The sequence below is a fragment of the Oncorhynchus tshawytscha genome, linkage group LG26, assembly GCF_018296145.1.
Source record: "Oncorhynchus tshawytscha isolate Ot180627B linkage group LG26, Otsh_v2.0, whole genome shotgun sequence".
NCBI lineage: Eukaryota > Metazoa > Chordata > Actinopteri > Salmoniformes > Salmonidae > Oncorhynchus > Oncorhynchus tshawytscha.
Window position 1 is genome coordinate 10,104,922 of NC_056454.1, and position 26,148 is coordinate 10,131,069.

General features: G+C 43.6%; 1 protein-coding gene across 1 annotated transcript in view; it reads left to right on the forward strand.

Annotated features, from left to right (window-relative positions):
- Positions 1–26,148, forward strand: part of LOC112225132 (ubiquitin carboxyl-terminal hydrolase 37) — a 35,807-nt gene that overhangs the window by 3,088 nt on the left and 6,571 nt on the right. The window contains exons 3-16 of the mRNA XM_024388799.2: positions 3,424–3,589; positions 3,695–3,783; positions 3,883–3,998; positions 4,339–4,416; positions 4,704–4,792; positions 4,884–4,977; positions 5,103–5,258; positions 12,582–12,713; positions 13,067–13,190; positions 13,269–13,486; positions 13,705–13,822; positions 20,386–20,465; positions 20,577–20,741; positions 22,028–22,078. Coding sequence (XP_024244567.1) covers positions 3,424–3,589; positions 3,695–3,783; positions 3,883–3,998; positions 4,339–4,416; positions 4,704–4,792; positions 4,884–4,977; positions 5,103–5,258; positions 12,582–12,713; positions 13,067–13,190; positions 13,269–13,486; positions 13,705–13,822; positions 20,386–20,465; positions 20,577–20,741; positions 22,028–22,078 — 1,676 coding nt within the window. The remainder of the gene's footprint in view (positions 1–3,423; positions 3,590–3,694; positions 3,784–3,882; positions 3,999–4,338; positions 4,417–4,703; positions 4,793–4,883; positions 4,978–5,102; positions 5,259–12,581; positions 12,714–13,066; positions 13,191–13,268; positions 13,487–13,704; positions 13,823–20,385; positions 20,466–20,576; positions 20,742–22,027; positions 22,079–26,148) is intronic.

Here is a 26,148-nt window from a genome sequence, read left to right on the forward strand (position 1 = left end):
GTGCTCATTCACCTAACAAAATGGCATGATTACATTGGACTTGAATTGCTGAAATTGTGTATGTTAAGAAGTCTTTTAAGGTACAGTACCAGTCAAAAGTTTGGACACCGACGGATTCAAGGTTTTTTCTTTATTTGTACTTTTTTTCTACATTGTATAATAATAGTGAAGACATCAAAACTATGAACTAACACATATGGTGTCATGTAGCCTAGTGGTTAGAGTGTTGGGCCAGTAACTGAAAGGTTACTGAATCAAATCCATGAGGTGACAAGGAAAAAAAATAAAACATCTGTCGTCCTGCCCCTGAACAAGGCAGTTAACCCACTGTTCCCCAGTAGCCCGTCATTGAAAATAATAATTTATTCTTAACTGAATTGCCTAGTTAAAAGGTTAAATTAAAAAAATTAAAAATACATATGGAATCCTGTAGTGACCAAAAAAGTGTTAAACAAATCAAAATATTTTATATTTGAGATTCTTCAAATAGCCACCCTTTGCCTTGAATGACATCTTTGCACGCTCTTGGCATTCTCTCAAGCAGCTTCACCTGGAATGCTTTTCCAACAGTCTTGAAGGAGTTTCCACATATGCTGAGCACTTGTTGGCTGCTTTTCCTTCACTCTGCGGACCAACTCATCTCAAACCATCCCAATTGGGTTGAGGTCAGGTGATTGTGGAGGCCAGGTCATCTGATGCAGCACTCAATCACTCCTTCTCGGTCAACTAGCCCTTACACAGCCTGGAGGTGTGTTGGGTCATTGTCCTGTTGAAACAAATGATAGTCCCACTATGTTCAAACCAGATGGGATGACATATCACTGCAGAATGCTGTGGTAGCCATGTTGGTTAAGTGCCTTGAATTCTAAATAAATCACAGACAGTGTCACCAGCAAAGCACCATCACACCTCCTCCATGTCAACTGTGGGAACCACACATGCCTAGATCATCCGTTCACCTACTCTGCATCTCACAAAGACACGGCGGTTGGAACAAAAAATGTCATTTGGACTCATCAGACTAAATTAGAGATTTACACCTGTCTAATGTCCATTGCTTGTTTCTTGGCCCAAGCAAGTCAGTCCCTTCTTCTTATTGTTGTCCTTTAGTAGTGGTTTCTTTGCAGCAATTTTACCATGAAGGCCTGAGTCACGCAGTCTCCTCTGAACAGTTGATGTTGAGATGTGTCTGTTACTTGAACTCTGATGCATTTATTTGGGCGGCAATCTGAGGTGCAGTTAACTCTAATGAACTTATCCTCTGCAGCAGAGGTAACTCTGGGTCTTCCTTTCCTGTGGCGGTCTTCATATGACAGTGTCATCATAGCACTTGATGGGTTTTGCGACTACTTGGAAGTTCTTGAAATTTTCCAGATTGACAACCTTCATTTCTTAAAGTAATGATGGACTGTCGTTTCACTTTGCTTTTTTGAGCTGTTCTTGCCATAATATGGACTTGGTATTTTGCCGTATAGAGCTATCTTCTGTATACCACCCCTACCATGTCACAACACAACTGATTGGCTCAAATGCATTAAGAAGGAAAGAAATTCCACAAAATAACTTAACAAGGCACACCTGTTAATTGAAATGCATTCCAGGTGACCACCTAATGAAGCTGGTTGAGAGAATGCCAAGGTTGTGCAAAGCTGTCATCAAGGCAGAGGGTGGCTTCTTTGAACAATCTCAAATATGCATGCTACATTTGGATCATTTGGGGTCTCTCGGACCGATGCACATTTATATTTGATGCGTCTCGTTGAAACTTAACATCCCTAATCGGAGCTCGTGTATCGAATCGTCTTGATATAGTATACAGTGGGGCAAAAAAGTATTTAGTCAGCCACCAATTGTGCAAGTTCTCCCACTTAAAAAGATGAGAGGCCTGTAATTTTCATCATAGGTACACTTCAACTATGACAGACAAAATGAGAAAAAAAATCCAGAAAATCACATTGTAGGATTTTTAATTAATTTAATTGCAAATTATGGTGGAAAATAAGTATTTGGTCAATAACAAAAGTTTATCTCAATACTTTGTTATATACCCTTTATTGGCAATGACAGAGGTCAAACGTTTTCTGTAGGTTTTCACACACTGTTGCTGGTATTTTGGCCCATTCCTCCATGCAGATCTCCTCTAGAGCAGTGATGTTTTGGGGCTGTTGCTGGGCAACACAGACTTTCAACCCCCTCCAAAGATTTTCTATGGGGTTGAGATCTGGAGACTGGCTAGGCCACTCCAGGACCTTGAAATGCTTCTTACGAAGCCACTCCTTCGTTGCCCGGGCGGTGTGTTTGGGATCATTGTCATGCTGAAATACCCAGCCACGTTCCATCTTCAATGCCCTTGCTGATGGAAGGAGGTTTTCACTCAAAATCTCACGATACATGGTCCCATTCATTCTTTCCTCTACACGGATCAGTCGTCCTGGTCCCTTTGCAGAAAAACAGCCCCAAAGCATGATGTTTCCACCCCCATGCTTCACAGTAGGTATGGTGTTCTTTGGATGCAACTCAGCATTCTTTGTCCTCCAAACATGACGAGTTGAGTTTTTACCAAAAAGTTCTATTTTGGTTTCATCTGACCATATGACATTCTCCCAATCTTCTTCTGGATCATCCAAATGCTCTCTAGCAAACTTCAGATGGGCCTGGACATGTACTGGCTTAAGCAGGGGGACACGTCTGGCACTGCAGGATTTGAGTCCCTGGCGGCGTAGTGTGTTACTGATGGTAGGCTTTGTTACTTTGGTCCCAGCTCTCTGGAGGTCATTCACTAGGTCCCCCTGTGTGGTTCTGGGATTTTTGCTCACCGTTCTTGTGATCATTTTGACCCCACGGGGTGAGATCTTGCGTGGAGCCCCAGATCGAGGGAGATTATCAGTGGTCTTGTATGTCTTCCATTTCCTAATAATTGCTCCCACAGTTGATTTCTTCAAACCAAGCTGCTTACCTATTGCAGATTCAGTCTTCCCAGCCTGGTGCAGGTCTACAATGTTGTGTCCTTTGACAGCTCTTTGGTGTTGGTCATAGTGGAGTTTGGAGTGTGACTGTTTGAGGTTGTGGACAGGTGTCTTTTATACTGATAACAAGTTCAAACAGGTGCCATTAATACAGGTAACAAGTGGAGGACAGAGGAGCCTCTTAAAGAAGAAGTTACAGGTCTGTGAGAGCCAGAAATCTTGCTTGTTGTAGGTGACCAAATACTTATTTTCCACCATAATTTGCAAATAAATTCATTAAAAATCCTTCAATGTGATTTTCTGGATTTTTTATTTTTATTTTGTCTGTCATAGTTGAAGTGTACCTATGACAAATTTCAGGCCTCATCTTTTTAAGTGGGAGAACTTGCACAATTGGTGGCTGACTAAATACAGTGGGGCAAAAAAGTATATTCATTATATATGTCTTTGCTTTCAGCTCAACCAGAATGTGAAGAATGTCATGATGCATTCCATGCACACTATGCGACGAATTGTGGTGTCTCTTAAGGATGGCAGTGTAGTCACCCTTGAGAGAATTCCCACTGCTGTGGCTGAGAAAATGAAAGAATATCTTGAGAAGTTGAAGCAGGGAAAACCAACAGGTAACAATCTATTGGAACTTGTAGATCATTAACTGTTTCTACGAATTTGCATGATTTCCTGCGGAACTGGTGTCCTTCTGTTAGACAAGTGTTGTTTTCTTGTAGTTCTGAAGACATCCCAGGGAAGTGCAAGCTTCAGTGTGCTCGGGAATCGATCCGTAAAGAAAGAGATCAGCCCACCTGGAGAACGACAGGTAAAGAGTTGTAAGAAAGTACCTGTCATTTACAACCATACTGTTCCTGGTTTTTGCTTCTCTGAAACTATTACTTATTTAAATCTGGCTCTGTTTCAGACAACACCCAGACGACCCAGTGTGGACAACAGGGAGGAGACGATGCCCCGCAAACCTCTGAGCAGTCCCAGCAGAGTCACCTCCACACCTTCCCGCAGTGGGCTGTCTGAGAACAGGTAGGCAAGCCAACACACCAACCATCCAGGTAGATAAAGCATCACACGCAGGCTGCGTCCTGACTGCACTCATACTTTCCCCCCTAATTTATTTAAGTGGATTGGACTTTTAAGTTCACATGGGGGAATGAACAAGTGCGTACTTCTGGGTGAGGGGTATAGAATCCCAACCTCTTCCACTCTTTTGTCTCGCTATCCTTTCTCCTGAGATTGCATTTCTTCATTTGACAGAGGCTTTAGTCTTCGTGTGTGCATTGGTCTCATAACCACTCTTAAAGGGACATTTTAAAAATGTGTACTTCATATTCATCATCTTCAGAACCATCTTTTGCCCCTTCAGGATTGAGAAGAGGAAGAGACACCTCACCTCTGACAGCGACCTGACTAAGGACTACCCCAAGGAGAATGACTCATCCAGGTATGACAACGACAGTGTTACTTTACCAAGCAAAGGGTTGACTTCGCATCCCTTCCTGTCAATTTAAGCTCATGTCCATTGCGGCCTCGGGGTGTCTAGCGAGTGGGGGTGAGGGGGTAGGTGTTTTTACAGTGACGGCCATGATTTTAGCAGCACCGGTTTAGCGTAAAAGTTAAACTGCCATTACAACAGATCAAAACTTTTTGACCAAATTTGCTGTTACTACACTTTGCCTTTGTAGGGCAGAGTTGTGCACCAGTGAATCTAAACTGTTTCTTGTATCTCAGCAACAACAAGACCATGTCGGACCCCTCTAGGAAGTTTCTGCTGAGCTGCAAAGACAAGCTGAAACAGGCAGAGGAGAACCGCTGCTCTGGTAAGCCCTCATCAGACTGAGATTACCTTCTCCAGACTAGAACTGTGCCGTGTCTAGTCGCCCTGTGATAACTGTCTACCTTTCCCACCAGTTTTACTGGTTCCAGCGCCACTTCAGCCCACGTCATTCTACGGCAGCCGATCGGTGACCAAAGACTACTCCACGAGTCACTCTTTCCTCGACAGGTAAGTTATTTTTTTTGCGCCTTAATTTAACCAGGTTGTCCCATGGATGTTAAGAAAACATTCTTATGCATCATTAAGATGCTGCCACACTTTGACTTCTTCAACGTTTGACGTTCCCTCCACAGGCCATCCAGTACATCCCAGACCACCTCGGCTAAGAGAAGTCTCATGTTACCCAATCACTCGACCCCCTTCAAGAAAGTGCGCCCCATGCTGGACTACGGTGGCTGGAACAAGCCAAGACCATCCACTCTGGCCCAGCCCCAGCCTCCACTGCAAGGGTAAGGAGACATCCCAGGGTTATACTGATATTTCTAAAGTTAATGAGGGGCTTTTATAGTGCTGCCCACCTACCAGTAATGTGTGATTTACTATATCTGTTAATGCTCGTTATGAATGTGCCATACGGCTGACCCCAATTAGTCGATTGTTTGGTCAATAGGCTGTTGGTCGACCAAGATTTTTATTTTTTTGTCAAGCAGTTGCAAATACAATTTAAGGAACACGAGACACCGGTCTTATTCACGCCCATCTCTGTGATCTAATCCATTATGGAGGCCAAGACTAATCCATTGTGTCGGCTGCGTGGATGGCACAGTCCAAGAAGAAGGGGAGTGTGGCTAAGATGCACAATGCACATCTCTCTCCAGAATGCGCGCTCTCCTGCCAATTTGTGCACTTTCATTGGTTCTTAACTTTATTGTGTGAATTGTTTGAGTTAGTGTCTCGATTCTCCATTACATAAATCACCAGCAGTACATTTGCCGTTAATTCCTATATTTTTTTAATCTACAATATTTGTTTGGTTATTGTTTGCAGAGTGCACAACCAAATCAAATCAAATCAAATTTTATTTGTCACATACACATGGTTAGCAGATGTTAATGCGAGTGTAGCGAAATGCTTGTGCTTCTAGTTCCGACAATGCAGTAATAACGAGCAAGTAATCTAACTAACAATTCCAAAAAAAACTACTGTCATACACAGTGTAAGGGGATAAAGAATATGTACATAAGGATATATGAATGAGTGATGGTACAGAGCAGCATAGGCAAGATACAGTAGATGATATCGAGTACAGTATATACATATGAGATAAGTATGTAAACCAAGTGGCATAGTTAAAGTGGCTAGTGATACATGTATTACATAAGGATGCAGTCGATGATATAGAGTACAGTATCAACGTATGCATATGAGATGAACAATGTAGGGTAAGTAACATTATATAAGGTAGCATTGTTTAAAGTGGCTAGTGATATATTTACATCATTTCCCATCAATTCCCATGATTAAAGTGGCTGGAGTAGAGTCAGTGTCATTGACAGTGTGTTGGCAGTAGCCACTCAATGTTAGTGGTGGCTGTTTAACAGTCTGATGGCCTTGAGATTGAAAAACAGCTTCTATCTCTCGGTCCCAGCTTTGATGCACCTGTACTGACCTCGCCTTCTGGATGGCAGCGGGGTGAACAGGCAGTGGCTCGGGTGGTTGATGTCCTTGATGATCTTTATGGCCTTCCTGTAGCATCGGGTGGTGTAGGTGTCCTGGAGGGCAGGTAGTTTGCCCCCGGTGATGCGTTGTGCAGACCTCACTACCCTCTGGAGAGCCTTACGGTTGAGGGCGGTGCAGTTGCCATACCAGGCGGTGATACAGCCCGCCAGGATGCTCTCGATTGTGCATCTGTAGAAGTTTGTGAGTGCTTTTGGTGACAAGCCGAATTTCTTCAGCCTCCTGAGGTTGAAGAGGCGCTGCTGCGCCTTCCTCACGATGCTGTCTGTGTGAGTGGACCAATTCAGTTTGTCTGTGATGTGTATGCCGAGGAACTTAAAACTTGCTACCCTCTCCACTACTGTTCCATCGATGTGGATGGGGGTGTTCCCTCTGCTGTTTCCTGAAGTCCACAATCATCTCCTTAGTTTTGTTGACGTTGAGTGTGAGGTTATTTTCCTGACACCACACTCCGAGGGCCCTCACCTCCTCCCTGTAGGCCGTCTCGTCGTTGTTGGTAATCAAGCCTACCACTGTTGTGTCGTCCGCAAACTTGATGATTGAGTTGGAGGCGTGCATGGCCACGCAGTCGTGGGTGAACAGGGAGTACAGGAGGGGGCTCAGAACGCACCCTTGTGGGGCCCCAGTGTTGAGGATCAGCGGGGAGGAGATGTTGTTGCCTACCCTCACCACCTGGGGGCGGCCCGTCAGGAAGTCCAGTACCCAGTTGCACAGGGCGGGGTCGAGACCCAGGGTCTCGAGCTTGATGACGAGCTTGGAGGGTACTATGGTGTTGAATGCCGAGCTGTAGTCGATGAACAGCATTCTCACATAGGTTTTCCTCTTGTCCAGATGGGTTAGGGCAGTGTGCAGTGTGGTTGAGATTGCATCGTCTGTGGACCTATTTGGGCGGTAAGCAAATTGGAGTGGGTCAAGGGTGTCAGGTAGGGTGGAGGTGATATGGTCCTTGACTAGTCTCTCAAAGCACTTCATGATGACGGATGTGAGTGCTACGGGGCGGTAGTCGTTTATGCTACACTTGTTTATGCTACACACGTTTATGCTACACTTACACATAGTCGTCTATGCTACACTTGTGAGAAACAAGTATGGGTTTATTTAATTCCTTTTACGAGTTTTGTCAATTTAGTTAGTCTTTTGTATTGAGCGCTCCTGTCAATTTTTAGTGTGGATGCACACCTGATTACGCATGGAAGTAGGCCTATAGGCTACCTGGCCTACATGCAAATGAAGGCCTATAAATGTGCCCATTTGGGAATCTGATAGTATTTCTGATTGGCTTAATGCACCACCACTAATGAGATGTGGAGCCTCTCAAAGTAATGTTTTCTCAACCTCGAACAGCAAGCAAACAGTCTGTTTTTTATATCTATTGAGAATGACAGTAGTTCCTCTGAACTTAGCAAAAAAATAATCGTCCTCTCACTATCAATTGTGTTTATTTTCAGCAAACTTAACATGTGTAAATATTTGTATGAACATAACAAGATTAAACAACGGAGACATAAACTGAACAAGTTCCACAGACATGTGACTAACAGAAATTGAATAATTTATCCCTGAACAAAGGGAGGGGGTCAAAATCATAAGTAACAGTCAGTATCTGGTGTGGCCACCACCTGCATTAAGTACTGCAGTGCATCTCCTCATGGACTGCACCAAATGTTCCAGTTCTTGCTGTGAGATGTTACCCTACTCTTCCACCAAGGCACCTCCAAGTTCCCGGACATTTCTGGGGGGAATGGCCCTCACCCTCCGATCCAAAAAATCCCAGGCATGCTCAATGGGATTGAGATCCAGGCTCTTCCCTGGCCATGGCAGAACACTGATATTCCTGACGAGCAGTATGGTTGGTGGCATTGTCATGCTGGAGGGTCATGTCAGCATGAGCCTGCAGGACGGGTACCATATGAGGGAGAAGGATGTCTTCCCTGTAATGCACAGAGTTTGCCTGATTGCCTGCAATGACAACAAGCTCAGTCCAATGATGCTGTGACACACTGCCCCAGACCATGACGGACCCTCCTCCTCCAAATCGATCCCGCTCCAGAGTACAGGCCTCGGTGTAATGCTCATTCCTTCGACGATAAACACAAATCCGACCATCACCCCTGGTGAGACCAAACCGCGACTCGTTAGTGAAGAGCACTTTTTGCCAGTCCTGTCTGGTCCAGCGACTGGGTTTGTGCCCATAGCTGACGTTGTTGGCGGTGATGTCTGGTGAGGACCTTCCTTACAACAGGCCTACAAGCCCTCAGTCCAGCCTCTCTCAGCCTATTGTGGACCGTCTAAGCACTGATGGAGGGATTGTGCGTTCCTGATGTCACTCCGGCAGTTGTTGCCATCCTGTACCTGTTCCGTAAGTGAGATGTTCGGATGTACCAATCCTGTGCAGGTGTTGTTACACGTGGTCTGCCACTGCGAGGACGATCAGCTGTCCGTCCTGTTTCCCTGTAACGCTGTCTTAGGCGTCTCAGTACGGACATTGCAATTTATTGCCCTGGCTACATCTGCAGTCCTCATGCCTCCATGCAGCAAGCCTAAGGCGCAGATGAGCAGGGACGCTGGGCATCTTTCTTTTGGTGTTTTTCAGAGTCAGTCGAAAGGCCTCTTTAGTGTCCTAACTTTTCATAACCGTGACATTAATTGTCTGTCTGTAAGCTGTTTATCTTTGACTGTTCCACAGGTGCATGTTCATTAATTGTTTATGAACAAGCATGGAAAACAGTGTTTAAACCCTTTACAATGAAGATCTGTGAAGTTATTTGGATCATCCTTGAAAGATAGGGTCCTGAAAAAGGGACGTTTATTTGAAAAAATCTTTCCAGCTCTCTTTTCAATAACCACTCAGCATGAAAGGGAAAACTATCATGATCTGATCCAGTGGAAATTTCATCAAATAGGCCTACCTGATTATTTCTTATGCCTGTGTCTGTCCCGAGCTCACTGGCACGGGAAACTCGGAAGGCCCAGAATATCTTATGCAAGTTTGCTATCATCTGCTTTGGGTCAGACCCAAGTTAATAATTGATACAATGTTTAAAGTGTGTGGCCATGGCCTGTCTGCAAATGTGATTTATTTCTATCAGGATATTTTCAACCTGCAGGCTGCAATATTTTTTTATTTGTTTGCTTATGTAGGTGATTGTTTTTTAGTTAGTTGGCAGTATAAGTTTTTAAGTTTGTATAATTTTCATTTGGATACAAGTTTGATTAACCACATGACAATGATTGAGATACAAAGACGTTATTATAAATTAAATTAAAGCGTTCCATGAAAGAACTGGCACGCAGATTGGTAGAAGTCTTAAGACAAATTGGCATTCCACATGATAATGGTTGCCGACGACTCATGTAGCTTATTACTGGCAACTTCGGCAGAGTCTGCGAAAGCCAGCAGGAACGGGAGGAGGATGGTAAGGTTCAGGTTAAGATTTTATTACTCTGGCTCCCTCTTGAGTCATTTGACTTATTTCATCAGAGTGTGCTTAACCCCTCTAGACTTGATTGACGCACCGGTCAGTCAAAGTAACGTAATACAAAAATCCCCATCAAAATCCGTCAGTTTAACCTAGTGATATCTATTTTTTTAATAGGATCAGTCTCAATCCGCCAATGTCGCCCTTCCACATCTGCAGTGAAAGGTGGCATAGCTAGAGCAATGTTTGTCAGACCACGAGACAAACATCTGTAGCGTCCTAACTAAACCACTGTGGAAAGGGGAGACTCAAACAAACACGATGGTGGTCTCCGTTTTGCTCAACGACCATGGACAAGTGTCACGTGACTCGTCTGAAGTCCATTGTGTCGATGTGCCAAATTCTGTTTGTAGCTTCCGAACCGTTTGGGCTACAAACTGTGAGTCCACTGTGGAAAGGTGAGATTCTCCGTTTTGCTTTACGACCACCACAAGTGTCACGGGACTTGTCTGAAGCTAACCAGCACCAGTATTATTATTTTTTATTTAATGTAAGTATGAAGGTAGGTTTGCTACCTACCCCAAAAATGTTTAATATGTGTAAAATAATACTATTTAAAAAATATATATTTAAAAAATGTGATGTGTGCCTTTGGAAAATATTCAGATTTCCATTTTTTTTGTTACATTACAGCCTTGTTCTAAAAGGGAGTAAATGAAAAATAATTCCTCAGATCTACACACAATACCCTATAATGAAAGCAAAACCTGTCTTTTATTTTTGCAAATGTCTTAAAAACAAACACACCTTATTTACATAAGTATTCAGACCCTTTGCTATGAGACTCGAAATTGAGCCCCGGTGCATCCTGTTTCCATTGATCATCCTTGATGTTTCTTCAAATTGATTGTAGTCCACCTGTGTTGAATTAAATTGATTGGACAGGATTTGGGAAGGCACACGCCTGTCTATATAAGATCCCACAGTTAACAGTGCATGTTAGAGCAAAAACCAAGCCATGAGAGGTCAAAGGAATTGTCCGTAAAGTGCTGATACAGGATTGTGTTAAGGCACAGATCTGGGGAATGTTACCAAAAAATGTCTGAAGCATTGAAGGTCCCCAAGAACAGAGGCCTCCATCATTCTTAAATGGAAGAATTTTGGTACCAACAAGACTCTTCCTAGAGCTGGCCAAACTGAGCAATCGGGGGATAAGGGCATTGGTCAGGGAGGTGACCAAGAACCCAATGGTCTCTCTGACAGAGCTCCAGAGTTCCTCTATGGAGATGGTTGTCCTTCTGGAAGGTTCTCCCATCTCTACAGCATACCACCAATCAGGCCTTTATGGTAGAGTGGCCAGACAGAAGCCACACCTCAGTAAAAGGCACATGACAGCCTGCTTGGAGTTTGCCAAAAATCTCTGGTCTGATGAAACCAAGATTGAACTCTTTGGCCTGAATTCCAAGCGTCACATCTGGAAGAAACCTGGCACCATCCCTACGGTGAAGCATGGTGGTGGCAGCATCATTCTGTTGGGATGTTTTTCAGCGGCAGGGACTGGGAGACTATTCCGGAGCGAGACAAAGATGAACGGAGCTCAGAGATCCTTAATGAAAACCTGCTCAGGACCTCAGACTGGGGCGAAGACTCACCTTCCAACATGACAATGACCCTTACCACACAGCCATGACAACGTAGGAGTGGCTTCCGGACAAAGCTTCTCTGAATGTCCTTCAGTGGCCCAGTCAGAGCCCGGACTTGAACCTGATCGAACGTCTCTGGAGAGATCTGAAAATAGCTGTGCAGCAACGCTCTCCATCCAACCTGGCAAAGCCTGAGAGGCTCTGCAGAGAAGAGGGGAGAAACTACCCAAATGCAAGTGTTTCAAGCTTGTAGTGTCATATCCAAAAGGATTCAAGGCTGTAATCGCTGCCAAAGGTGCTTCAACAAAGTACTGAGTAAATGATCTGAATACCTATGTAAATGTGACATTTCCGTTTTTTTTATTTTTACTAAATTGGCAAACATTTCTAAAAACCTGTTTTTGCACTGTCATAATGGGTTATTGTGTCTCGATTGATAGGGGGGGGAAGTTTAATATATTTTAAAATAAGGCTCTAACCTAACATGAAAATAGTCAAGGGGTCTGAATCCCTTTTGAAGGCACTGTATATCATGAGCTTTCTCATCTCCCAGATATAGGATAAACACTTCAACCTTGTTTCTGATTTATTTTGAATGTATTTTTTGCCATTTTATGGTAGTATGTTTTTAGATATCCCAATGTTGTGTTTTTTTATATATAAAGGGGTCCTTGATATTCAAAATCAAATGGCTAAATGATCCATAGTGTGACCATCTCAAAACAATTCCATATGTCAGCTTTGAACCCACCCCCCCAACGGCGTAGGATCTTAAGAATTAAAGCATCAAAGCTTAATACATAGAGTTGATTTTATTAAAACACACAGGGTGTGTCTAAATGGAAAAATACACACAAAAGAATGTCAGCCAATTGATTGGTCGAAAGAAGACATTTTGGTCAAGACTTTTTGTTGTCGCTTACAGCCCTAATGTGCCGAAGTAGATGCTTTCAGTTAAAAACATGCCTTTTCACCAGTGGTTGTGGTACATGGATGGAGTTATACTTAGTTTTCTCTAACCTCTTTGCTGCAGATTCTCCAACCTGGGCAACACGTGTTACATGAACGCCATCCTGCAGTCTCTCTTCAGCCTGCCGTCGTTCTCCAATGACCTGCTGAAGCAGGGAATCCCATGGAAGAAGATCCCCGCCAACGCCCTACTCAGGTAGCCTACTGTTACTGCAGTCATCCTTTAAAATAAATAAAAATGTTTTTAAAAACATTTTAGTCATTTAGCAGATGCTCTTATCCAGAGCGACTTACAGCAGTGAGTGCACACATTTTTGTACTGGTCCCCTGTGGGAATCGAACCCACAACCCTGGCGTTGCAAGCGCCATGCTCTACCAACTGAGTAGAGTCAATATTTCCACTTTAACGTTGGATTTACTCTTAAAAGCTGTTTTTGTTTAGGTGGCTTAGTGTTTTCATGGCTATGGCTCAATATTTCTCTAACTGCTCAGCTGACTTGTGTACCTGCCCTGCACCCTCACTGACCTTCCTCTCTGTTGTGCATGCAGACGCTTTGCCCACTTGCTGGCCAAGAAGGACATCTCGTGCCCTGAGGTAAAGAAAGACCTGCTGAGGAGAGTGAAGAGTTCCATATCCTCCACAGCTGAGCGCTTCTCTGGATACATGCAGAACGTAAGACCTATAATATTTGCACCACAACCATTTTGGCTCTTTTGTAGCTCTGTATACTCACGCCCCCCTCCCCCCCAGGACGCCCATGAGTTCCTGAGCCAGTGTCTGGACCAGCTTAAGGAGGACATGGAGAAGGTGAACAAGAGCTGGAAGAGCGAATCGGCGGCGTGGGACGAGGCCCCCCAGCAGGCGGCCGCGGTCAGGCCTGGGGAGGAGGCGGACACCTCACACACGTACACCTGCCCCGTGGTGGTCAACATGGAATTTGAGGTGCAGCACACCATCACCTGCAAAGGGTGAGTGAATCATCAGACTGTGGATTTCTGGGTGGTACATCTCTTCCCTGATGGAAAATAAAATAATTGATGCCATAGATTTAGCTTTTAATAGTCCATACCTTTAGCTTTTATGGTATTACCTTTCCTAAGCATATGAAGTTATCATAAAGACCGACTGAATGTCATGTTATAAACAACAAATCATGAAAAAAGGTTGTGCTATTGTGTGGTTTCAGCTGTGGAGAAGTGGTGACCAAACGGGAGCAGTTCAACGACCTGTCCATTGACCTGCCTCGCAGGAAGAAGACCATACCTCTCCGGTCCATCCAGGACTCTCTGGACCTCTTCTTCAGGGTGCGTGTCCGCTGTCCCCAAAAACCACCAGGCTAGCTCCTGTCCAAATATATTGTATATCAACTAGGGCTGTGGCGGTCATGAAATTTCGTCAGCCGGGCATTGTCAAGCAAATAACTGCCGGTCTCACGGTAATTGACCTAATGATCAATTAACATGAACACATTTAGCAATTCCTGGCTTCCACACACAGCCTACAAGCCACGGATACAGACCTTTGGACATCTACATTTTAAAAAGTCTAATAAATCCATGTAGTATGGCCTTCACTTTCACAATAAATCCATTATTTATTTTAGACTGGTCTAAAGAAACATGATATGAAGAATTTCAGAAGAACAGAATAGCATACTCCGTGTTGTCCTTATCTGGCTTTGCCATATTGCTGTGGGCTATACTCATTTAGCTGACATTTTTCTTAGAATCCCATGCCATTATTTTATTATAATTTATAGTATAAAGAATACAATTCAACAAAGCTGAAATTTTCCTCAAACGATTTGAGAGTGCGCACATTCTATGTTGAGCAGTTAAAGAAACAGGTACTCCTATATACCTAATTTAGAGTTTTTTTATGTAACGTTAGTTCTACAAACATTGGGCTCCTTGTTTATATTTGTTATACATTCTAAGGCTGCATGATGCGACTCTAATGATGATTTGAAAAAAGTCACATGAAAGGCATGAGCTTTTTTGTGCAGGCTGTTCACACTTAATCAGTCTCTCATTCACAATTTGACAAGCACTTGATAATGCCTCGGATTTCCCGGCGGTATCCCCTTTGTTTGGCTGTGTTGCCCCCTCAAGAAATCCATGCCCTTTGCGGCTAGTTGCCGTTGTGCCCTTGGGCTGAATATAATAATTTGAATTTCCTTCTCCCTGTGTGCTCTGAAGCACCTCTCACTCACATGGGTCTCCGTCACGTGAAGACAGACACATCGGGAATGCACCTGCACGTGTCCTTATACAATTCCGAGGTGCATATTAAAGATATTGGAGAAACTGTCTACATTTACTTTGTCAGCCAACAAGATGAGTAGGCCTAACAAACAGCAGAAGCACTTGCCGATGTCAATCTACTATCCCTTATAGTACAAAAGTTGACCTATTATTTTCTGTGCAAGAAATAAATATTCCCAACAGAGTCTGGAACACTTGTGGGATGCCAAATTAATACAATCACTAGCATAACATTTTTTTTTACACAATGAGGCTGATGCAACAGAATAGAATGTTTAGCTTAAAATGTTGATAAACTATTAGGCTATTTCTTCAAATTATAAGCGCAGCAATGTGCACACGGCAGTAGTCTATAAGCGCAAATGTTCCATTAGCGGGAAAACACCATTATCAAAAGTGACCGCAAATGTGATTATGCATGTAATGCTTTTATTATAAAGGTACACTTTTATGGTAAATTATCTTCCCCAAACTTGAAACTGGCGGGCTGCTTATGTTGCCAGTTAGGTTCTACACCCCTTGTAAAGCGGATTAATGTGCTTCATTTTAAGAAGTTATTTGGTCACTAGTTGTGATACAAACCTTATGAAAACTTATAGGCTTATGGGCTAGGCTACATGAGGTATGCTACTATGATTATAAAAAAAGCCTTATTGCACACAAGCTGGGCATCGTTCACAAGTGATAATATATCATTCACAAGTGATCGGCTAATTTTGTCACCTATCAGACTATTCTTGATTTAATCTTGTCTTTACATATACTAAATAAAATGTGAAATTTGATTTTGGATGGACCATTTATCATGCACCTGTCTCAAACCGGGCAGTGGGAAAAATACATCTACTGTATGCACTTAAATAGCAAATGGAGGATGCTTTTCCCGTGGTTCATTTTCACGCTCCAACTGCTCTTAAACGCTAGTAAAACCAAATGCATGCTTTTCAACCGTTCGCTGCCTGCACCCGCACGCCCGACTAGCATCACCACCCTAGCCTTATGGCTAACGAGACATGGTGTGATGAAAGAAACATACAGGAACTCAAATCCTTCTGTTCACCTGATTTAGAATTCCTCACAATCAAATGTAGACCGCATTATCTACCAAGAGAATTCTCTTCGATTATAATCACAGCCGTATATATCCTCCCCCAAGCAGACAAATCGATGGCTCTGAACGAACTTTATTTGACTCTTTGCAAACTGGAATCCATTTATCCGGAGGCTGCATTCATTGTAGCTGGGGATTTTAACAAGGCTAATCTGAAAACAAGACTCCCTAAATTTTATCAGCATATCGATTGCGCAACCAGGGGTGGAAAGACCCTGGATCATTGTTACTCTAACTTCCGCGACGCATATAAGGCCCTGCCCCGCCCTCCTTTCGGAAAAGCTGACCACGACTCCATTTTGTTGATCCCTGCCTACAGACAGAAACTAAAACAAGAGGCTCCCACGCTGAGGTCTGTCCAACGCTGGTCCGACCAAGCTGACTCAACACTCCAAGACTGCTTCCATCACGTGGACTGGGATATGTTTCGTATTGCGTCAGATAACAATATTGACGAATTCGGTGTGCGAGTTCATTAGAACGTGCGTTGAAGATGTCATTCCCATAGCAACGATTAAAACATTCCCTAACCAGAAACCGTGGATTGATGGCAGCATTCGCGTGAAACTGAAAGCGCGAACCACTGCTTTTAATCAGGGCAAGGTGACTGGTAACATGACCGAATACAAACAGTGCAGCTATTCCCTCCGCAAGGCTATCAAACAAGCTAAGCGTCAGTACAGAGACAAAGTAGAATCTCAATTCAACGGCTCAGACACAAGAGGCATGTGGCAGGGTCTACAGTCAATCACGGACTACAAGAAGAAATCCAGCCCAGTCACGGACCAGGATGTCTTGCTCCCAGGCAGACTAAATAACTTTTTTGCCCGCTTTGAGGACAATACAGTGCCACTGACACGGCCTGCAACGAATTCATGCGGACTCTCCTTCACTGCAGCCGAGGTGAGTAAGACATTTAAACGTGTTAACCCTCGCAAGGCTGCAGGCCCAGACGGCATCCCCAGCCGCGCCCTCAGAGCATGCGCAGACCAGCTGGCCGGTGTGTTTACGGACATATTCAATCAATCCCTATCCCAGTCTGCTGTTCCCACATGCTTCAAGAGGGCCACCATTGTTCCTGTTCCCAAGAAAGCTAAGGTAACTGAGCTAAACGACTACCACCCCGTAGCACTCACTTACGTCATCATGAAGTGCTTTGAGAGACTAGTCAAGGACCATATCACCTCCACCCTGCCTGACACCCTAGACCCACTCCAATTTGCTTACTGCCCAAATAGGTCCACAGACGATGCAATCTCAACCACACTGCACACTGCCCTAACCCATCTGGACAAGAGGAATACCTATGTGAGAATGCTGTTCATCGACTACAGCTCGGCATTCAACGCCATAGTACCCTCCAAGCTCGTCATCAAGCTCGAGACCCTGGGTCTCAACCCCGCCCTGTGCAACTGGGTACTGGACTTCCTGACGGGCCGCCCCCAGGTGGTGAGGGTAGGCAACAACATCTCCACCCCGCTGATCCTCAACACTGGGGCCCCACAAGGGTGCGTTCTGAGCCCTCTCCTGTACTCCCTGTTCACCCACGACTGCGTGGCCACGCACGCCTCCAACTCAATCATCAAGTTTGCGGACGACACAACAGTGGTAGGCTTGATTACCAACAACGACGAGACGGCCTACAGGGAGGAGGTGAGGGCCCTCGGAGTGTGGTGTCAGGAAAATAACCTCACTCAACGTCAACAAAACTAAGGAGATGATTGTGGACTTCAGGAAACAGCAGAGGGAACACCCCCCTATCCACATCGATGGAACAGTAGTGGAGAGGGTAGCAAGTTTTAAGTTCCTCGGCATACACATCACAGACAAACTGAATTGGTCCACTCACACAGACAGCATCGTGAAGAAGGCGCAGCAGCGCCTCTTCAACCTCAGGAGGCTGAAGAAATTCGGCTTGTCACCAAAAGCACTCACAAACTTCTACAGATGCACAATCGAGAGCATCCTGGCGGGCTGTATCACCGCCTGGTACGGCAACTGCTCCGCCCACAACCGTAAGGCTCTCCAGAGGGTAGTGAGGTCTGCACAACGCATCACCGGGGGCAAACTACCTGCCCTCCAGGACACCTACACCACCCGATGTTACAGGAAGGCCATAAAGATCATCAAGGACATCAACCACCCGAGCCACTGCCTGTTCACCCCGCTATCATCCAGAAGGTGAGGTCAGTACAGGTGCATCAAAGCTGGGACCGAGAGACTGGAACAGCTTCTATCTCAAGGCCATCAGACTGTTAAACAGCCACCACTAACATTGAGTGGCTGCTGCCAACACACTGACACTGACTCAACTCCAGCCACTTTAATAATGGGAATTGATGGGAAAATATGTAAATATATCACTAGCCACTTTAAACTATGCCACTTTGTTTACATACTCATCTCATATGTATATACTGTACTCGATACCATCTACTGTATCTTGCCTATGCTGCTCTGTACCATCACTCATTCATATATCCTTATGTACATATTCTTTATCCCCTTACACTGTGTATAAGACAGTAGTTTTGGAATTGTTAGAATACTTGTTGGTTATTACTGCATTGTCGGAACTAGAAGCACAAGCATTTCGCTACACTCGCATTAACATCTGCTAACCATGTTATGTGACAAATAAATTTGATTTGATTTGGATAGTTCCGACCTAGAATATGTGCACATAAGTACCTAGGTGTCTGGCTAGACTGTAAACTCTCCTTCCAGACTCATATCAAACATCTGCAATCTAAAATCAAATCTAGAGTTGGCTTTCTATTCCGCAACAAAGCCTCCTTCACTCACGCCGCCAAACTTACCCTAGTAAAACTGACTATCCTACCGATCCTCGACTTCGGCGATGTCATCTACAAAATAGCTTCCAATACTCTACTCAGCAAACTGAATGCAGTTTATCACAGTGCCATCCGTTTTGTTACTAAAGCACCTTATACCACCCACCACTCTGACCTGTATGCTCTAGTCGGCTGGCCCTCGCTACATATTCATCGCCAGACCCACTGGCTCCAGGTCATCTACAAGTCCATGCTAGGTAAAGCTCCGCCTTATCTCAGTTCACTGGTCACGATGGCAACACCCACCCGTAGCACTCGCTCCAGCAGGTGTATCTCACTGATCATCCCTAAAGCCAACACCTCATTTGGCCGCCTTTCGTTCCAGTTCTCTGCTGCCTGTGACTGGAACGAATTGCAAAAATCACTGAATTGGAGACTCATCTCCCTCACCAACTTCAAACATCTGCTATCTGAGCAGCTAACCGATCGCTGCAGCTGTACATAGTCTATCGGTAAATAGCCCACCCATTTTTGCCTACCTCATCCCCATACTGTATTTATTTACTTCTCTGCTCTTTTGCACACCAATATCTCTACCTGTACATGACCATCTGATCATTTATCACTCCAGTGTTAATCTGCAAAATTGTAATTATTCGCCTACCTCCTCATGCCTTTTGCACACAATGTATATAGACTCTCTTTTTTTCTACTGTGTTATTGACTTGTTAATTGTTTACTCCATGTGTAACTCTGTTGTCTGTTCACACTGCTATGCTTTATCTTGGCCAGGTCGCAGTTGCAAATGAGAATTTGTTCTCAACTAGCCTACCTGGTTAAATAATGGTGAAATAAAAATTTTAAAAATTAAATGCCAGCCAGGTAGGCTATACTTCTGTTGTAAAGATGAGCAATGTGCTTTATTAATTGAGTTGAGATATAAATATAGAAGGCCTAGCCTATAGAAAGCTGATGGGGTCCTCTTAAGAGGCCATCACTTTTCTTTCTCACGCAATTGCATAGCCTATAGAAATGTTGCACAACATGGGCTCTCATGAAGTGTTTGATTAGATTTGATAACATTTGCATTGATGTCAGAGTGATTAGAGGGACAGTAGAGTGCTGAGTACCAGGCAGTTAGCAAGTTTGTTAGGCTACTAATGACCATCATCAGCACTTGGAGACTCATAATTACTGTGACTGCCTTCATGACTCGTGACCACCGGTGTGGCAGTAATACGGTCACAGTAACAGCCCTAATATCAACTCATTAAAGCATGGGTGACCAACTTTTTATATTAAAAACCAAACAAAACAAATTGGGTGGGAGGGACATACTCAATATACTTTAAAAATGACTAAAACCAAATTGAAACTGAAGAAATAATGGAGCTACAGTCACTGTTTTTTGACTGTGTCCAGCTCACTAATAATAACTGAAATGAAAGCTAGACAGTCGGGGAGCATCAAGTTACCAAAGTTAAGGATAGAGGATCATTTTTTTTTAGCAAACTTTGACGCCAAGGAAATGTAATATTTTCATTGTGGCTCCCCGGACCTCGTTGAAGAACGAATGCGGCCCTAGAGGCAAACAGGTTTGACCCCCCCCCTGCACTAAATGCAATGAAACAGTTAACCTAGTATCTACATCCTAATAGGAAGTAGATGAGTTGAAAGTGTGTTGATGTGTGTTCCAGATGGAGGAAATCGAGTATTCTTGTGAAAAGTGCAGCAGGAAAGCGGCGACAGTGACTCATAAATTCAGCCGACTCCCCAGGTATGCCCGTGTGTCTACAACAGTGATCTGATGTTTAAAGTGAATGAGAAATGGTATGAGGTTCACCAGAACCCTAAATTCATTCCTTTCTGTCGTTTCCCCCCCATGCAGAGTTCTTATCTTGCACCTGAAGCGCTACAGCTTCAACGCCCAGCTGTCCCTAAACAGTAAGCTGGGCCAGCAGGTGATGATTCCCCGCTATCTCACACTGCTGTCCCACTGCACAGACACTACGCAGCCCCCCCTCAGCCTGGGCTGGAGCGCACATGGAACCATGTAAGAAACACACCCCACAGTGAAAATTATCGAACGTTTTTTGCATAATTATACAATTTACCAAGGCCGGACATTCATTTTTATACTCCACATTTTTTGGGGTGTTTAACACTTTGGACCAAAAAGGTAACGGAAAATTGTTGTATGATGCAGGGCACCACTTTACAAAATAAAATGTGTTATTAGGCCTGTTACAGTGCCTTCAGAAAGTATTCATACCCCTTGACTTATTCTACATTGTTACAACCTGAATTCTAAATGGATTATTTTCCTCACCAATCTATATTCAATACCCCATGAAAACATGTTTTTAGAAATGTTTGCAAATTTATTGAAAATTAAATACAGAAATATCTCATTTCTATACGTATTCACACCCCCTGAGTCAATACTTTGTAGAAGCACGTTTGGCAGCAATTACAGCTGTGAGTCTTTCTGGGTAAGTCTCTAAGAGCTTTCCACACTGTATTGTCAACATTTGCCCATTATTCTTTAAAACAATTCAAGCTCTGTCAAATTGGTTGTGGAACATTGCTAGACAACCAGTTTCAGGTCTTGCCATATTTAAAAATTAAAAAAATAAAATGGCTAAAGTAGCCTACTTCAAAGCAAGGTAGCTGTTTATCGATAACATCCTTTCAGGGGAGATCTATTGACAGCATGGGAGACATTACTAAATTCTTAATTAGGATTATCTAAGAATATATTTTAAAGTTGTCAGTGACATGCCCAATGTTGAACAGAAGGGAATCCCAGATTTTCAATGGTGTCAGACTTTTACAGCCGGAGTAAGCATTGATTTATTAACGCACCCGTTGATCAACTGCGTGTCGCCATTTGTAGTTATGGTGAAGTTTTTAGGACATTGGACATGACAATTACATTAATACATGATAATAGTTAACTACCGAGAACTATCCAGGCTACACAATAGGTGCTGAATTGGCTAACTAGTTGTTCTGTCATTATTTTGTAGCCTTACCTGCTGTAATGTCTCCCTCTCTCATCTAGCACACATGCAGTTGATGCACACACCCATGATTTTTCCAGGGTTGGTCTGTACAAAACCTGTTTGCTGACCGAAAATGTGCACGTAATTTACTAATCGGCAAGGATTAGAAACAAATGTGCACACGTGGCTACACAGATCTGTTCTTTGATGTCAATAGCACATCTCGCCAAAGGGATTATTGAAAGACCACTCTGCCTGTCAATGCAATACAATCCTACTCTAATGTGCTCTGCAGAAATTAAATGACCTTACCACACCCTGTTTTTTTGTACAGGGCACGAACACTGAAGGCCTCCCAGTTGGTGAACTCCTCCTCACTACTTTGGTAAGCCACTCATTTAACCGTTCTGTAACACTATGGTATCACTTCCACCCCATGGACACCAATCATGTTTACAGTACGTCTCTTGTTTCTTTGATGTGAACATTGTGTAGATCAGCAGTTCCCAAACTTTTCCATTCCAGGGACTACCAAATCACCGGCAAACTCTTGAGGATCACATTCCAGGAATGGTACAATTTAACAAAGTATCTTGGCGGTCAAATTTAGAGTTCATTTTATCAGTAAATGTAACTTATTATTAATAGTTGTGTTATTATTGTAAAACGGTGTAGAATCAGCTTGATTCTCACGTCTTTGTCGAAGACGTTTGGACCTTTTTTGATATTTTCAGTGGTTTTGTTAACAGACGTGAGAAATAAAAACAGGTTCAGCCCCTGGTTCGACCGTGATCTTGCAGAGTTACTCCACCTCAAGAATTGCATTTGGTGAAAGGCTCGGCACATGCATACTCAGGCTGACTGGCTCTCGTTCAGGCAAATGAGAAATAGGTGCACTCAGGCTACCCGTTAGTTACTTTTAAGGAGCAGTTCTCTCTGTGGGTCTAATCCCAAAAAGTTCTGGAAAATGGTTAAAGACCTGGAGAATAAGCCTTCCTCCTCACAGCTGCCCATGTCCCTTAATGTTGATGATGTGGTTGTTACTGACAAGAAGCACATGGCTGAGCTCTTTAATCACCACTTCATTAAGTCAGGATCCCTGTTTGACTCAGCCATGCCTCCTTGCCCATTTCCTCATCTCCCACGCCTTCTAATGCAACTATCCCCGATGCTTCTCCCTCTTTTTCCTATGCCCCGCTACAAAGTTTCTCCCTGCAGGCAGTTGCTGGGTCCGAGGTGCTACAGGAGCTCCTTAAACTTGACCCCAAAAAAACATCTGGGTCAGATGGTTTAGACCTTTTCTTCTTTAAGGTTGCTGCCCCTATCATCGCCAAGTCTATCTCTGATATTTTTAACCTGTCTCTCCTTTCTGGGGAGGTTCCCATTGCTTGGAAGGCAGCCACGGTTTGTTCTTTATTTAAAGGGTGAGACAAAGCAGATCCTAACTGTTACAGACCTATTTATAGTTTGCCCTGTTTATCAAAAGTGTTGGGGAAAATTGTAAATAATCAACTGACTGACTTTCTTGATGTCTATAGTATTCTCTCTGGTATGCAATCTGGTTTCCGCTCAGGTTATGGATTTGTCACTGCAACCTTAAAGGTCATCAATGATGTCACCATTGTTTGATTGTGCTGCTATTTTTATTGACTTGGCCAAAGCTTTTGATACGGTAGACCATTCCATTCTTGTGGGCCGGCTAAGGAGTATTGGTGTCTCTGAGGGGTCTTTGGCCTGGTTTGCTAACTTCCTCCAAAGAGTGCAGTGTATAAAGTCAGAACATCTGCTTTCTCGGCCACTGCCTATCACCAAGGGACTACCCCAAGGCTCAATCCTAGGCCCCATGCTTTTTTTCAATTTACATCAACAACATAGCTCAGGCAGTAGGAAGCTCTCTCATCCATTTATATGCAGATGATAGTCTTATACTCAGCTGGCCCCTCCCCAGATTTTGTGTTAAATGCTCTCCAACAAGCTTTCTCTACCATTAACCTATTTCTGAACACCTCCAAAACAAAGGTCATGTGGTTTGGTAAGAAGAATGCCCCTCTCCCCACAGGTGTGATTACTTCCTCTGAGGGTTTAGCGCTTGAGGTAGTCACCTCATACAAGTACTTGGGAGTATGGCTAGACAGTGCAAAGTCCTTCTCTCAGCACATATCAAAGCTGCAGGCTAAAGTTAAATCTAGACTTGGTTTCCTCTATTGTAATCGCTCCTCTTTCAACCCCAGCTGCCAAACTAACCCTGATTCAGATGACCATGCTAGATTGTAGAGACATAATTTAAAGATTGGCAGGTAAGGGTTCTCTCGAGCGGCTAGATGTTCTTTACCATTCGGTCATCAGATTTGCCACCAATGCTCCTTATAGGACACATCACTGCACTCTATACTCCTCTGTAAACTGGTCATCTCTGTATACCCGTCACAAGACCCACTGGTTGATGGTTATTTATAAAACCCTCTTCGGCCTCACTCCCCCGTATTTGAGAGCTCTACTGCAGCCCTCATCCTCCATATACTACAGTGCCTTGCGAAAGTATTCGGCCCCCTTGAACTTTGCGACCTTTTGCCACATTTCAGGCTTCAAACATAAAGATATAAAACTGTATTTTTTTGTGAAGAATCAACAACAAGTGGGACACAATCATGAAGTGGAACGACATTTATTGGATATTTCAAACTTTTTTAACAAATCAAAAACTGAAAAATTGGGCGTGCAAAATTATTCAGCCCCTTTACTTTCAGTGCAGCAAACTCTCCAGAAGTTCAGTGAGGATCTCTGAATGATCCAATGTTGACCTAAATGACTAATGATGATAAATACAATCCACCTGTGTGTAATCAAGTCTCCGTATAAATGCACCTGCACTGTGATAGTCTCAGAGGTCCGTTAAAAGCGCAGAGAGCATCATGAAGAACAAGGAACACACCAGGCAGGTCCGAGATACTGTTGTGAAGAAGTTTAAAGCCGGATTTGGATACAAAAAGATTTCCCAAGCTTTAAACATCCCAAGGAGCACTGTGCAAGCGATAATATTGAAATGGAAGGAGTATCAGACCACTGCAAATCTACCAAGACCTGGCCGTCCCTCTAAACTTTCAGCTCATACAAGGAGAAGACTGATCAGAGATGCAGCCAAGAGGCCCATGATCACTCTGGATGAACTACAGAGATCTACAGCTGAGGTGGGAGACTCTGTCCATAGGACAACAATCAGTCGTATATTGCACAAATCTGGCCTTTATGGAAGAGTGGCAAGAAGAAAGCCATTTCTTAAAGATATCCATAAAAAGTGTCATTTAAAGTTTGCCACAAGCCACCTGGGAGACACACCAAACATGTGGAAGGTGCTCTGGTCAGATGAAACCAAAATGTAACTTTTTGGCAACAATGCAAAACGTTATGTTTGGCGTAAAAGCAACACATCACCCTGACCACACCATCCCCACTGTCAAACATGGTGGTGGCAGCATCATGGTTTGGGCCTGCTTTTCTTCAGCAGGGACAGGGAAGATGGTTAAAATTGATGGGAAGATGGATGGAGCCAAATACAGGACCATTCTGGAAGAAACCTGATGGAGTCTGCAAAAGACCTGAGACTGGGACGGAGATTTGTCTTCCAACAAGACAATGATCCTAAACATAAAGCAAAATCTACAATGGAATGGTTAAAAAATAAACATATCCAGGTGTTAGAATGGCCAAGTCAAAGTCCAGACCTGAATCCAATCGAGAATCTGTGGAAAGAACTGAAAACTGCTGTTCACAAATGCTCTCCATCCAACCTCACTGAGCTCGAGCTGTTTTGCAAGGAGGAATGGGAAAAAATTCAGTCTCTCGATGTGCAAAACTGATAGAGACATACCCCAAGCGACTTACAGCTGTAATCGCAGCAAAAGGTGGCGCTACAAAGTATTAACTTAAGGGGGCTGAATAATTTTGCACGCCCAATTTTTCAGTTTTTGATTTGTTAAAAAAGTTTGAAATATCCAATAAATGTCGTTCCACTTCATGATTGTGTCCCACTTGTGTTGATTCTTCACAAAAAAATACAGTTTTATATCTTTATGTTTGAAGCCTGAAATGTGGCAAAAGGTCGCAAAGTTCAAGGGGGGCGAATACTTTCGCAAGGCACTGTATATCCTCCAAATACTATATTGGCTAAATTCCCAATCTGGCCATCAAACCATCATGGTCACCTAATAATCCCCAATTTACAATTGGCTCATTCATCCCCCTCCTCTCCCCTGTAACTATTCCCCAGGTCGTTGCTGCAAATGAGAATGTGTTCTCAGTCAACTTACCTGGTAAAATAATGGATAAATAAAAAATACAAAAATATACAACACCAGTTCTGCCAGTCACGTTCTGTTAAAGGTCCCCAAAACACACACGTCCCTGAATCGCTCATCTTTTCAGTTCACTGCAGCTAGTGACTGGAACGAGCTGCAA